Source organism: Athene noctua, chromosome 17, assembly GCF_965140245.1.
Source record: "Athene noctua chromosome 17, bAthNoc1.hap1.1, whole genome shotgun sequence".
NCBI lineage: Eukaryota > Metazoa > Chordata > Aves > Strigiformes > Strigidae > Athene > Athene noctua.
This window is the reverse complement of record NC_134053.1, coordinates 2006570-2020789: the sequence shown is the minus strand read 5'-3', so window position 1 is coordinate 2020789 and position 14220 is coordinate 2006570. Positions and strand designations below refer to the sequence as shown.

Below are 14220 nucleotides of genomic sequence, written 5' to 3'. Positions count from 1 at the left end.
AACAGAATATCGAGCATGAATATTTAAGTAATTCCTTATTTGTTGGCACGAGAAAACAATTCTTCAAAGAGCACACCAGAAGAGGCCGCAGAAGGTATCTGCATGCCGCGGCGTTTTAAAGAAAGTCTGTCTGAGAGCAATTCAGAGTGAAGGAGATGGGGACTCCCCACTCCACTCTTCTGCAAAAGAAGAGAAAAATTCAACAAGGAACCAGGAAATGGGGCAGAGAGGCTACTGCCATTTCCCACATCACACCGTGTGTCTGATCGGGGCTCTCGTGTTACACTCCATGTATGAAGTGGGCCACGTTCTGGAGAACCGAGAACAAGGCATAAAGAGGAAATATTTAAACACTTGCAGACTACAAGTATTTCTTTATATCTCGAACCACTTCAAGGGAGTTGTATTTGCCAACTCAAAAGGAATCTGTTGGCTTCACACTCCCAACTGGCAAGGGCAGGAGGGGACGGAGGCCAACGCGTGCCCCGAGGAATACCCGGCGTGGGATGAAGGAAGAGTGTTCTCTCCTCCACGAGCCTACGCTCCCCCAGAGAAGAAAGCAGGCAGTGTTTTGGAGGGGTCCGTTCTACTTCTTCCTCTGCTGGGATCAGCCAGCGACGTGCTTATACCCACTGGCACCACGACCTGCACAAAGGTGGTCTTGCGAGGGTGAGATGTCCTAAGCGTTGCCCTCCACCATCTTTTTCTTCTCTACCTCCAAATGATTTCTGAATGCATCGGATGTGACAACAGAATTAATGAGCGTATAACCTGAACCTATCAAGTGCCTTTCATCAGAAAAATCTCGATGCAGCTATAAAGAGTTAAACCTCCAAAGCTCTCCAAACTACGAAGCCCAACAGTATCAGAAAAAGATGTCTTTCCCAGTCCCTGATTTCAACCCCTAATCTAAGGAGCTCGAATACCTGTCCAAGGTCTATATGCAGCTCACAGGGTCTTTCCACCCGCCACAAATCTTGAGTTTTTATTTATATGAAAATGCTTCCAGCTTTTGAAAGGGCCGAGGTAACCTTCCTTGTGGAACACAAAGGCTGCAGACAGTTCAAAGTTACAGCTGCAGGGAATCAGCCCTCTTCATCCCAGAGAGAGCATCTCAAAGCCCTGCTCCCTCCCCTCAACACCTATCTAGCTGATGAGATCTTTTGTGGCAGAGGGCAAGATCCTAAATCCTTGAGTGCCAAGGCACAGATGGTTTTTACAAACATTTGGTATTTTTTTAAAAGCAGCTGGCGCTTCTGCAGAAAGCTGCGTGATTTCCGCTACAACATCACTTTTTCTCATTTCACATTGGCTAATGAAGAGTTCAGAGCTGATGAACAACCACATATCCTTTAAAGTAAGAGGAATTTATTCAGTGACAGGCTGTTCAGGAAGCAGGACTCCAGAACCTTTATTGAAGAAAAGCAAAGAAAACAGGATGCTAAATTACTCGTGCCAGGACAGAAAAGCAATTGAAAATGGGAAGGCTCATTAGCTCATCCAGTTTGTTTCCAAACAGTCCAGGCCAGGGTTGTTCTTTACCCTACATACTCTAGCTCTGTCCAGCCCAGCTAACAACTGTCCCAAACGATCTGGGATACATCATTTCCCATCAGAAGTTACCTGGTACTTAACGGGAGATTCAACTTCAGCCTTCAGCTCCTCTCTGCTTTCTTCATGGCTACTCGGCTTCACCGCTCTCTAAACCTCCAGCTAACGTGCACCTAACACCTTCCAAATCGTGAGCTGCATCAGCTTGTTCCTTCAAGCACAGCACGGACTCACTTATCTCACCCTCGCAGCTGCCCGCTCCCTTCCACTCGAGTCACGGTCACGCCAACGGGTACCGCACGCGAACGCGAGGTGCAGCCTCACAGCCAGCCACGTGCGCCATGTGGGGACAGACACGTTGTGCTGTGTCTGTCCCCAGGCCTGTTGCCTCCAGGGAGGGAGGGGACACTCACCTCCCCGCTTTGGTGTGAGCAGATGAGCAGACAACCCGCCGCGAGCGCCCTCCCCACGGAGCTTGCGCGCGCCGTCGGAGGCTCAGATTCTTGCAGACAGTTTGTGTCTGCATTAGGAGCATTTGGACAACTTGTAATTGAACGCTGTTGCTTTTTCTACGTAATTCAATCCCTCTGGAGCCTCGCAACATACTTCTCATCGCACTTGGATTAGAGACTGATTTTGCCAAGAAGGAAGCGATGGACCTCAGCTTCGCCCGCTTCTGCGGACGCTCATGTTTCAGCGACCTTCCCTTCCGATGCGCAGCCTTCGGGATCCTGGTTTCTGGAGAAATATTCCTGCATCCTTCAAAGCTTCATTCTAGCCCCGTAGTGAACATTACAAACACAGAAGCTTGTTGTTTTGTTTAATATTAAATATAGTACATTTTGTTAACATGCTTCAGCTTCCAAGACTGAGAGATCACAGGCAAGAGCTGTCCCAGGATAAGCCTCTTGGGATGAATCCCCTCCCAAACATTTTAACGATGAACAGAAGCAAAGGAATTTATCTGACATGATCTATAATAAGATTTCAATATAACATTCAGCCTACAGCATTTCTAAATATGGCCAAAGATCACTGAAGTTATTTGGCGTTATTTCATCTTACAAGGATTTTCTTTCACTTATTCTGCTGTGTTTGCATACACAGGATTCCACATCCATCACAGAGCAAGGTCGTCTATTGTTCAGTGAGCTCTGACTGAGGTAAAATAGGTCTCAGGACCAAGGTTGGCAGGTGCAGAATTTGGATTATTTTTTATTTATTAAAAAAAGCCCTCCTGACATCTACTCACAACCTGCAGATATAGGAAAAAAAAAAAAATTAAAGCACATCACCCTTAAATTGAGGGCTGAAGTAATTCTGAAAGCCGATGGGCTTCTCTGCCTCCAGTCCCCACCTCTTCCCAACACACACCACTGCATCCATTAGGATAATGAGGTAAGGAACCACCACTGCCTTCTGCCAAGCGCTGAAAAACAAAACACCTCACCACTGCCTGGCACTCTTTCTCCTCTTTCCTCTTCCCAAACATCAGACGAAGCCCCAGGGGAAGGGAAAATGGAAGAACAATTGAAGACAAAGCCAGGAAGACACAGGCCAAGTCCATTACACAAAGTCCCATCTCAGTGCTGAAGAGACTCTTCTCAGAAGCCTGAGGTTGCACCTTCTCAGACAGTAACACGAGAAGAAAGCACCAACTGTGAGAGCAAATTCTGCTGTTACACAGGTAATAAAGCTCACTTGGCTAGTTTTGCTCCAATTTTTAGCTAGGTCCTGCAGCCAAGACAGCATCATTCCTTAAACCGGGACCAAACAGGCAGAAAGCCCATCAGCAAGGACTCTGCCCTCGGCCTCAGAACAGGAGATGTCTTCAGAAATACAAATGTGGTCTGCAGCAGCATTCTTGGCATGAAGCAAACTCCAGCCCACGAGATAAATGAAATACCCTTACCATGACGGTGCAGTCCTCCGAGCCACTGGCGATGACCTGGTCATTATGAGGACACCAGTCTATGTCCAGCACCGGACCTGTGTGGCCACACACTGTTGGGTAGGACTTGTCAATCCTGCCTGTCTGAAGGGGGGAAACAAGAAAAAGAGCTGTAATACACAGACAGAGTGGAGGAAGATGCTTCCTCCTTCTCCATTAACTCTTTCAGTATTCACAATTTCATGACATTTGAATCGTCTCATGCATCCGTAGAGGAAACAAACCAGCAACTCTCTTCTCCAGCATCAACTGGTTCAGCACCGGAGGGGCTTTGCTGCCCGTGTCTCAGGATTTGCTACGACGCAGTCCCTTCATCCAACCTTAGTGTTTCAGGAAGAGGGCTCTGCCTGACCAGTGGAGCTCTGGTTTTGGCTGTGCTTCACCACGGTGGCCAGCGCCAGCTAAAGATAACCAAGCTAAAATCTTAATTGAAGGGTGTTGTTGGTCATTGAATTTACCAAGTATGCTTGTTTTCATCACAGAAGTATTTTGCTCAGATGGAACGTTTTTAGGACACAGTTGTGCTAAGTAAAATACTGTTTTCAGGAACAAACACTGCTGACCCAGACTGCCACAGCCACCCACCCCTGATGTGTACCTGCCCCTCTATGGCTGGAGGACCAAGGCCACCAGCAGGCTGCCAAAGCCAAGCTCACTACACAGATAAACTTTCCAAGAGTACAAGCTAATGAGATGTTCCCGTCTGAACTGAGACAAATCTAGTGATGCCAATGTAGTTGTTGCAAAGGCACCAACTTTGCCAACCGGCTCTATATTTCGCTGGTGGAGTCTTGAAGCACCTGAGCCCCCCCAAACTGCTGATGCACCTAATACTCCAGGTTCCTCTGTGTGAAAGGAAATAAAAATCACTCTAGCCAATCCTCGTTACCGCTCTTGATCAAGTCTTGCACACAGAGGAAGCAATATTTAAAATACATGACGACACATACACTGGAGACTCCTGTGCTTCCAGGGCCAGAACCCGGGTCCCGCTCCAAGGGGTTTTGTTTCCAGGGAATGGCCTTTTCATGAGCGATGGGAGAAGAGAGACAGGAGGGAGAGGTCTGGGCCGGGGTGGTCTTCTTTTGTGTCTAAACACGCAGAAGATATGGCTGGCATTTCATTTCTGCCATCTGACGATAACATTCCCCAACCTTGGAGGTTACATCTCTTAATATATGCCTCCTACCCATCTCCGTGCAGAAGGCTGGTCCTATTCAACGCTGGTTTACTCACAAAGGATCAGAATAATGCTGGACACTGGCTTTTGAAGACTACTGACCTGCAGACCTCTACTAGAGCAAACCAAGATATAGATCCAAACAGACTAAATTATAGAAACAAAACAACCACTATTTCCTAAATGGCCAAAATTAGCTTTCAAAAAAAAAACCAACAAAAAACCAACCCAAAAAACCTGTCTCCGTGATTCAAATGCTTTTGAAATTATTAAAAGTGAAAGTGTTGTAGATGAAAAACCATAAACCAGACATCCAGAAATTAAAGTCTGTGTAATCCCTCTTGGATGCCATAACGCGAAATGGGATTTAAAGAAATTAATACATCCGACTGACATGTATAGTACATCCATTTTAATTTATCTAATTAAAAAAAGAACCATGCAGAACATATGCGCGTGGACATATTTCAGAAGTCACATTACAGGCTAAATACAAATATAGAACTAAATCAAAAGAAAAAATATGACTAATATTGCAAGACATCAGTGACTACCTGTTCTTGCTCCTAGACAGGGCTCAGAGTAATCCTCTAAGAGGAGCCTATGGTAATTATTTGCAGGCAGCACGAGCGCTTGTCAGTTTAGTTTAGAGTTTTTACAGTAATTTATTACTGCAGGGAGGGGGGAAAAAAAAAGAAAAAAAACACAACTCAATTTGAACAAATTAAACCACAAACTTCACCTTTCAGTTTTGATCACGATGAACCTGAACAGCACGAGCAGCAGCCGCCAACTGCCTGTGACAGCCAGCTGACCGCAGGGACCAGGCAACCCCACCGCCTGCTTTTGATCACCTAAACCGGAGCTCGTTTTTTAAACCAGCTCTCTTGTACTTGCATTAGCTCACTAAACGGCGGGGCTCCGAGGGCAGCGAGGAAAAGGAGATGATGGAGGCTCTGTGTGAGCTCCCCATGCCCGAAAGCAGAAGGGACCAGCGCAACCACCGGCTTCCAGCTCCCCCGGGGGAGCGAGTCCTCTTCCCCCAGCAGGCGAAGCAGCCAGCAAGAGTAAAGCTCAGTCTTGTCACCAAGCTAGAATAAAACTCAGTCCTGTCATCAAGCTGAAGGACTGAGATGGATGCACAGGCATGGCTGTTTTGGACAAGGACAGCACACATTTCTCAGGCCAGGGCTATCTGCATCAAGAAGAAATTAGCAGATGCACTAAGGGGAAGTTAAACCAAACTGAGCAGAAATATCTTTGCACCATGTTCTAGGGGAATAGATGCTTATCTGCATCCTCTATAAAGCGCACCTTTTTCCTGCCTGAATGCGGATAGTGACATATGAAAACCATTTCTAACCAGGGAACAGAGTAAGGGTGGGGAAAGCGAGACGTTATTTCGAAGCAATGTGGGAGATGAACTAACTTCAAGCAACCTCGAGCATATTTATTCACAAAAAATTACAAAACCAAGCAAGCAGAGTACAAACAAGAGAAGATGTCCCACTGCCTGCAAACACAACAGCTCCCCAGAGTCTGGCAGAGGAAGACAACGCTGGGGAGATGCACAGCCCCACAGCACCAACCCCGACACGAGAGGACCAACTCAGGTGCTCACCAGGGTCCACGAAGAATAGCGTCAAAAGAGCAAAATGAGAATAAATAAGGATGAAAATGGACAGAAGGGCTTACTGTCAAAAGGCTGCCGTGCTGCTCGGAGCTGTGGTTTGGCTAAGGGGAAGTCCAACCACTTTCAGAGAAGCTACTGACTTGTGGTCAGAGACACAAAACTGTCTTCCCAGGGCAGAGGAAACCATGGTGTTTTCCTGAACACTTAGCACTGAGCAAAAGCTCTCCTCAGCAACGCTTCTAAATGCACTTCATCTGTTTCACTTTTTTTTTTTTTTTTTAAAAAAACAATTTTATTAGAAAGCGTGACCCTTCAACGGGGATTGGTCAAAGGACAATAACCCATGTCACCACCCCAGGTCCTGACCCAGCACACCTTCCCCCCAGCCACCCCGCAGGGTGAAAAACAAGCAGGTTTTGAACTCAAATGTGTAACTTTGCCACACTTCTAAGCCAGGTTTGCAAATAGTGTCTGTGCAGGCTACACCGCAGGCTTCCTCCTCCCGGCAGCGTTCCCCTCTCCGGAGCAGGGGACCCCTATTCCTGGCATCGTGTGGGACTTGCTGTGCACAGAAGAGCTTTAAAAACAATTATTTGTGGGGCTTTGCCAAAAGGGAAAGACCAGAAAGCCTGCAGTAGGGTATTAAAAAAACCACCAGCCTGTAAAATTCCCAAATTCAACATTTCTTAATGCAATTCCTTTTAAAAGACTCCTCTGCCATAAAAGCACCACGAGGTTTGCGACTTTGCTGCCAAATGGGTGCATTTTCATGCTACCGTAATACTTGCGGGTTTGGGGATTTATTTATTTATTTCTAAAGTGTAATCTTTTAATTAGTTAAGGATTTAAAATAAATCTCAAGTGCTGATACACCGCTTAAAATTAACTCGGTACAACTTCAAGAAATTAAACCCTTCTCATAATCCGTTATGACTCTGGCTGAGCAACACATCACAGTAACAACACTGGAAACTCAGAGTTGTATTTTACAGAAAGTTAGCCAAAAAGGTGAATTTGAGGATTACTTTTAATATGCTGGATGGCATTGACTAGAAGCACACTCAATATTCAGGTCCTTCAACAGGTCGGTAAGCTGACCTTTCCAAATGAATGAATTCATTTAGTACTTTCATGTCTCCCAGATCAGAAAAAAAAAAAAAAAAAAAGATAATGAGAAGAAAAAAAAAATAATTTGTCATTAAATTCAGAAGGGACAGATAAGCAGCACAGGAAAAGTGTTCCTAAAAGTGGCAGTTTCATGAATTCATTTGACTGCCTTATGATCGCTTCTCTGCCAGAAAAGGGCAATTGGTTGCAGGAAGCAGCTCATGGATTACAGTAAAAATATCACGGAGAACAGCTGCTTCCCCCAGCCCATGGTTGCGCTCATTAAAATCGCCATTTAAAATAGGGAAGTGGCATCGAGTTGCACAAGCAAAAGCAATTCCCCCCACCCTTACTTTGCAGAAGTTTGAGGAAGGAAATCAGGTCACAACTGCGAAGTTTGAAATACAAACCAACTAGCACCTTTTGTTAGAGAAAAATATTCCGTTTTTCTTAGCTAAATTGTGTGTTTTCCTTACAACAAACTCAAGTTTCACAAAGTGCAGCTTTGAGTGAAGTTTAATGTGCTCTGGCCACTGAACTTCCACCTCTGGTTGTAGCAGCTGGGCAGGCAGGAGGCAGTTGGGAGAAAATACTGCAGTAGGATGTAATGAAAGTGCATTGCTCTCTCGTGACCATGACAAATAGTCATTAGTCACCCAGCAAACCAATCAAGGCATCCATAACTAATTTGGAACATTATGAAAAGTGGTACTCCCCAAAGGTCTACTGTAATGTCATGCAATAAGAGGCTTCCAGGCATTCATAACTACATACGGCTTTCAAACCAGACCGCTATAAAGATCGCTTGTGCCCTCCAAAAATTCCTCAGCAGTGCTCCTGTTCTTGTTTTATCACCTTGACAGCTGCGGGGCTGTGACATTACAGTCCATGTTACAGCCTGCTACAGAACAGAGACAAAAGCCCTTGTTCCGGAGCGCCCACACCTAAATGGATGCACAAAGAGGAGGGAAGAAAACCACGGTGACGGACAGGAATCCAGCACAAAGCCAAGCCTGCCCGAGCAGGGCTTTAAAAACCCTGGCACTGCACGGCCCCGGCAGATTTGGCATTGCAGCTCAAAGCACAGTTTGGAGGGTTTCAGGCAGCTGTGGTGAGGTTCGTCTGACAGAGCTGGGAGAGGAGCTGCAGAAGTTTCCTCCCGCGTCAGGGTGTGCAGGTGACCGGAGAGGTAAGAGCTGGTTGAAACTGCAGGATGCTCTACACTGAAAAAATGTATGTTTAGCTGCGGAATCCTTCACAAAATTAACCGCAACAATCAGCTACTCGCATTCTGGCTGCAAAAAAAGGAAAAAAAAAACCCAACATAAACAGCCCCCCAACCCTAAGTGTTAACTCCAATCCCTCGGAGCTGGGTGGGCAGCACAGCTCCAGCATTTCAGCTAACGTCCATCCCAGTTTCTAGAGGAAAGCTCTAAACACACCTCAAAATTAAACTTCAGGTTCAGCAAACTTTTATCTGAGGAAACCCTTCGGGCAGACGATGCAGAGATTCAAAACAAAGAGACCTGTTGCCCAGAAATCACATTACAATTAATATTAATATAAAAAGATACCGAGTGGCTCTTCTGTTCCATTCCTCAAGTATGATTTCAAAAGCAGTTAATTCCCCTGTTAGTAAAACAGGGGTACTGCCTTTACAACTGAGGGAAAATTAATCGGGGTCCTAAAAGTTTAGGGTTCTGGGGTAAAGTGGTAAAACCCCCCTGTGGTTCAGGGGTGGTGGGAGACGAGCAGCCGTGCGGAGGGCAGAGCTGCTGAGCAAGGAGCAGTGCCCACGAAGGATCCACGGGGAGCAACAGTCACCCAAACACGCTCATCCCTGAGAGCTGGGCACAGACAAGCCGGGACTCCAGCATCAGTCACTGTGAAATAAACTGGAACCAGTAAAAATGCAGACAGAGAAGGAGGAGACAGAAGAACGTCTGGACAGAACCCGGGTAAGGAGCCATTCTGTTCCAATCGCTTCTGTTGAACTCATTTTGTCCCTGAACTTCCAAGATTTCAGTTTAGTTGGTTTTAAACAGCTAAACCAGGACTTTACTCCATTTGAAGCCCGCCTGTAACCCTGCTGTAAGTGTGCTTACACGTACGGTTTGTGTATAGACGCTTGTGTCCTACGTAAACCAGTGACGTTACACCATGGAGACAACTACTCGGAAATTCATGCTGCTGGTAGAGCAACGTTATTTTTCATCTGAACGTTGGACAAATACACAACTTATAAGGACTTACTCCACACCTTACACTCCGTTTTAACCACTGCATGCAGCCAAGGCGGCGGATGTGGATCACACGTAGTGCTCTCCAAGCACAACAATCTCTCTTTTGTACCCGCTTGCAGACAAAACTATCAAAGTGCAACTTCTATTTTCATTATTGGACAAGGCCTTAAAACTGCAGCAATATTTGTATAGACCATTGGTTGTCTGTAAGACAGGGGACAGTATCTGTTGCTTGCTTTCCTGGAGAAATGAGATTTATTAGCCACACTGCCTGCTCTCTCTTCCTTAGTACACCTGAACCTGATAATCTGTTAGAATTGAACTGACAGGGATAAATTATTTTTTTAAAAATCAGCTCTAGAGAAACATCCAAGGTGAAATAAAAGAAAGAAATCCAAATTAGTGCCCCACTAGGGAAGGCTCAGTTATAACTCAAGCCCACGTCCCCCCCCTGAGTGGCACAGGCACCCTGATGGGGTAGTGAGGCACCCACAGGAGGTGGGCACTGCCCGAAAGGACGTGTAAAGGAGCTGGGGAACATTTGCTCTGTGCAGAGAGGATGTAGGAAAAATCCATGAGAAACCAAGTTTTAGCAGTTCCACTGGTTCACAAGGTAACTTAGATCTTTCAAAACCACCAACGTCTTGCTTTTTTATTAAGCTGCTGCAGAGATGCCTTGAATTTTAATGTCCTCCACCCAACGTTCAAAACTACTTGGAGCTGCATGGAAGAATGACCAGAATTTAGGGGGAAATATCCCTTCATAGTCTTCAACCTTGCAAACTTCTCTCACAGGGACGTTGCTGTGAGATAGACCTACAGGACTGGGACTGACAGGGGCTCCGTGGCAGCCAAAGTCAAGACAGCATTAACTCATTTTAATTCATATCTTTCCTCCACACTCTCCCTAAAATTGCTGGAAAGGCTCAACGAGCCCATCACAGCTTTATTTTACACACAATTCAGAAAAGGATGTTTGTTTTGGTTTGTTGTTTGGTTTGTTGTTTTTTTTTTTTCCCCCCTAAGCCCTTCCTGGAGGAACGAGAATCTGGAAGAGCTGATTAACAACTTACACATGCCATGGTTGAACACTAAGGCATGTCACTTGCAAAACAACATACTCCTTCGAGAAGATCATTCCTGAGGTGTGCACTCACCCACCCACAGGCTAATCGCCTCTCAGGGCACCCATCTGATCACGGCTTCTGCAGGAGCGCTGCCTATGCGCAGGGAGGGCGAGGAGAAGCCAGGCACACAAATGGAAAAATCTAATAAAAGCTATATCCAAAGGGGACTGAACAAGCTCTTCTAAAGGCCTTACGTAACATGACTTTCAGCTGAAGGCATCTTCCTAGATGAAAAGGAACTCTTTGCAACAGCTTTTTTTTTTTTTTTTTCTTCAAAGATACAAACGGCAAAGATTATTTGAGGAGGGGAAAAAAAAATTATTGTATCCTGTTCTGCTGTAATGTTGATCCAGCACCAGAACCACGGCACTAAACCCAGGTATCTGCAAGTCACTTTCCTCAGCACATCGAGAAACCCACAAAATTTTCATCTGGGCTGTAAAACGGGGATCACCCATCAAATTGGGCCAGTAGATCCCCCCCAAGCCCTCTCCTCCGACAGCAGAGGCAGGGAGATCTCCAACGGGAAACGAGCAGCCCGTCCTAAGAGCATCCCGGAGGATAACCTGCGCTCCTGAGCTGGTTCTGCTGGGAATGACATGCAGAAGCAAGGCAGAACAACAAGGCAGAACCGACTCTCGGCCCTTGCACAACGCTGTTGTGAAAGCACCCAACCTGCCACCGAGCACACACCCAGCCCGGCACCCCGGGTGGGAAGGGACCGCGAGGAGCAGCCGGGCCAACGCTTCTGGGCAAAAGCAGAGTCCAAACAGGCTGACCCTGCCCCCTGTCCAGCCGTAACTTAAAAGTGCCTGATGTTGGTGAATCCACCACCTCCCTGGGGAGATTATTCCAGTGGCCGATTGTTCTCACTGTGAAAAATTTTCCTTTTGCGTCCAATCGGAAACTCCCCAGGAGTAACTTGTATCCATGATCCTCATCTTTTCCATGGGACTCCTTGTAAAAGGGAGTTTCCACCTTCTTCGTAGACACCCTTTAAATACTGGAACACGGTGCTAAGGACTCCCTGAGCCTTCTTTCCTCAAGGCTGAACAAACCCAATTCTTCCGGCATTTCCTCACACGGGTTCCCAGTCCCTTGATGATCTTTGTAGCCCTTCTCTGGGCCCTCCCCAACCTGGCCACATCTTTTTTGTACAGAGAGGGCCAAAACTGATCTCAAACCAGAGATCTCTGGGGGATGCGAGGAGAATCGCTTCTTCCCTTACTTGTTTGACTCTTCCCTAATTCCCTGAAAGACTCCCCACCATGCTGAGGTGATGGATGATGAGGCGATCTCCACCTAACCTGGGTGATGAGGTGATCTCCATCTAACCTGGGTGATCTCCACCTAACCCGGGTGATGAGGTGATCTCCATCTAACCTGGGTGATGAGGCGATCTCCATCTAACCCGGGTGATGAGGCGATCTCCACCTAACCTGGGTGATCTCCACCTAACCTGGGTGATGAGGTGATCTCCCCCTAACCCGGGTGATGAGGTGATCTCCACCTAACCCGGGTGATGAGGCGATCTCCACCTAACCCGGGTGATGAGGCGATCTCCACCTAACCTGGGTGATGAGGTGATCTCCATCTAACCTGGGTGATGAGGTGATCTCCATCTAACCTGGGTGATGAGGCGATCTCCATCTAACCTGGGTGATGAGGCGATCTCCACCTAACCTGGGTGATGAGGCGATCTCCATCTAATCCGATGCTGGGCACGTGCCCGCCGGCAAGTGAAGGCCGAGGCACACACCGCTTGATTGAAGAGTTTTATCCTGGGGTTCCCTCCCTGTGCATCCACTGTTCTGCCTGGATAAGGCTGAAAGAAAATCAAACCTGACAGCCTGCAACCTTCCACTTTGTTGGCGATATTCTACACTAACCCACAGTCGCCCGCGGCCCAGAAAGAGCAGGCGAGGCTTCAGTGCTTTCCCCCGGTGTGTGCTGATCAGCTTCCCTCACCATCCCCACGCCATTTACCGATAGAAATTACAGCTTTATGGAAGTACGTGGCTCATCCCGACAGAGGCCATCCCCTGCAGCCCCACCGACCTGCGGCGCTGCCACGTTCAGCAAGCCCGACGGTGGCCGTGGCTCTGGCTGGAGCACGGGAACGGCGAGCTCCTGGCACAGCCCCGGCACGTGTGCCCGCAAGAAAACAGGAGGCTCAGACAAAGTGTTTCCAGGGCCAAACCCCGCTTGGCTGCACCAGCCAGGGGAGGAGTTGGGGGGACAGAAATAGATGGGGCTGAGGGGGGGACACCGATACACGGGGATGGAGCTGGGGGACACACGAGCACGCAAGGATGGAAAGGAGGGGGATGAGGGGGACACGCGGGGACGATGGAAGGGAGAGATGTGGGTGGACACCCCGGGAGGAACACACAGGGCTGGAAGGTGGGGGGACACGCAGGGAGGACGCAGCCCCCCTCGCCAGCACGGGGGGTGGGGGTGGGTGGTGTGCGCGTCTGTCTGTCTCTGTGTGTGTGTCCGTGTCCGTCCATGTGTCCATGTCTCTGTGTCTGTGTCCGTGTGTGTGTGTCCGTGTCTGTCTGTGTCCATGTGTGTGTCTCTGTGTGTCCGTGTGTGTCTGTGTCTCTGTCTGTGTCCATGTCTGTCTCTGTGTCTGTCTGTCTGTGTCCATGTCTGTCTGTCTGTGTCCGTGTGTCCATGTGTCTCTTGTGTGTGTCTGTGTGTCTGTGTCTGTGTCCATGTGTGTCTGTGTCCGTGTGTGTCCGTGTGGCTGTGTCTGTGTGGCTGTGTCTGTCCGTGTGTGTCCGTGTCTGTCTGTCTGTGTGTCTGTCCGTGTGTCCGTGTCTCTCTGTGTCTCTGTCCGTGTCTGTGTCCATCTGTGTGTCCGTGTGTCTGTGTCCATGTGTCTGTGTGTCCGTGTGTCTGTGTCCATGCGTGTGTGTCTCTGTGTGTCCGTGTCTCTGTGTGACCGTGTCCCCGCGTGTGGCGGCGGAAGGGGCGGGGCGGGGCGGGCGGCGCCGCGGCCGCGCAGGGGTTAAGGGGCCGCGCACTTGCCGCGCCCCCGCCCCCGCCAATCAGCGCGGCGGCCGCGAGCGCTGCCATGACCATATTAGGTAAAAAGCCGCGGCCGCCGCAGTGCCGCTGCGGCGGGAGCGGGTGCGCGCGCGCGGCGGGGCGGGGCCAGCGCGGCCGCCGCAGCACATGGTGGGTGCGCGGAGCGGGGTCCGGGGGGCTCCGCCCGCCCTAAAAACCAGCCCCAGCCCCCGCCCGGGGCCGGGACCCGCCCGCCGGGCAGCCAGGAGCCAGCGCCGCGACAGAAAAAACACAGTCCTGACCGAAACTTGGGGAAAAAAAACAAAAAAACAAAAAAACAAAAAAACCCAAACCACCAACACAGTTCCAATGAGTGAAAACCTGCCTGTGTGCGGTGACACGGGCCCTTGGAGGAG

The 14220-nt window shown here is 48.5% G+C and overlaps 1 protein-coding gene across 1 annotated transcript in view; it reads right to left on the bottom strand.

Annotated features, from left to right (window-relative positions):
• Positions 1-14220, bottom strand: part of CORO1C (coronin 1C) — a 54790-nt gene that overhangs the window by 13658 nt on the left and 26912 nt on the right. Inside the window, exon 3 of the mRNA XM_074921068.1 lies at positions 3464-3586. Coding sequence (XP_074777169.1) covers positions 3464-3586 — 123 coding nt within the window. The remainder of the gene's footprint in view (positions 1-3463; positions 3587-14220) is intronic.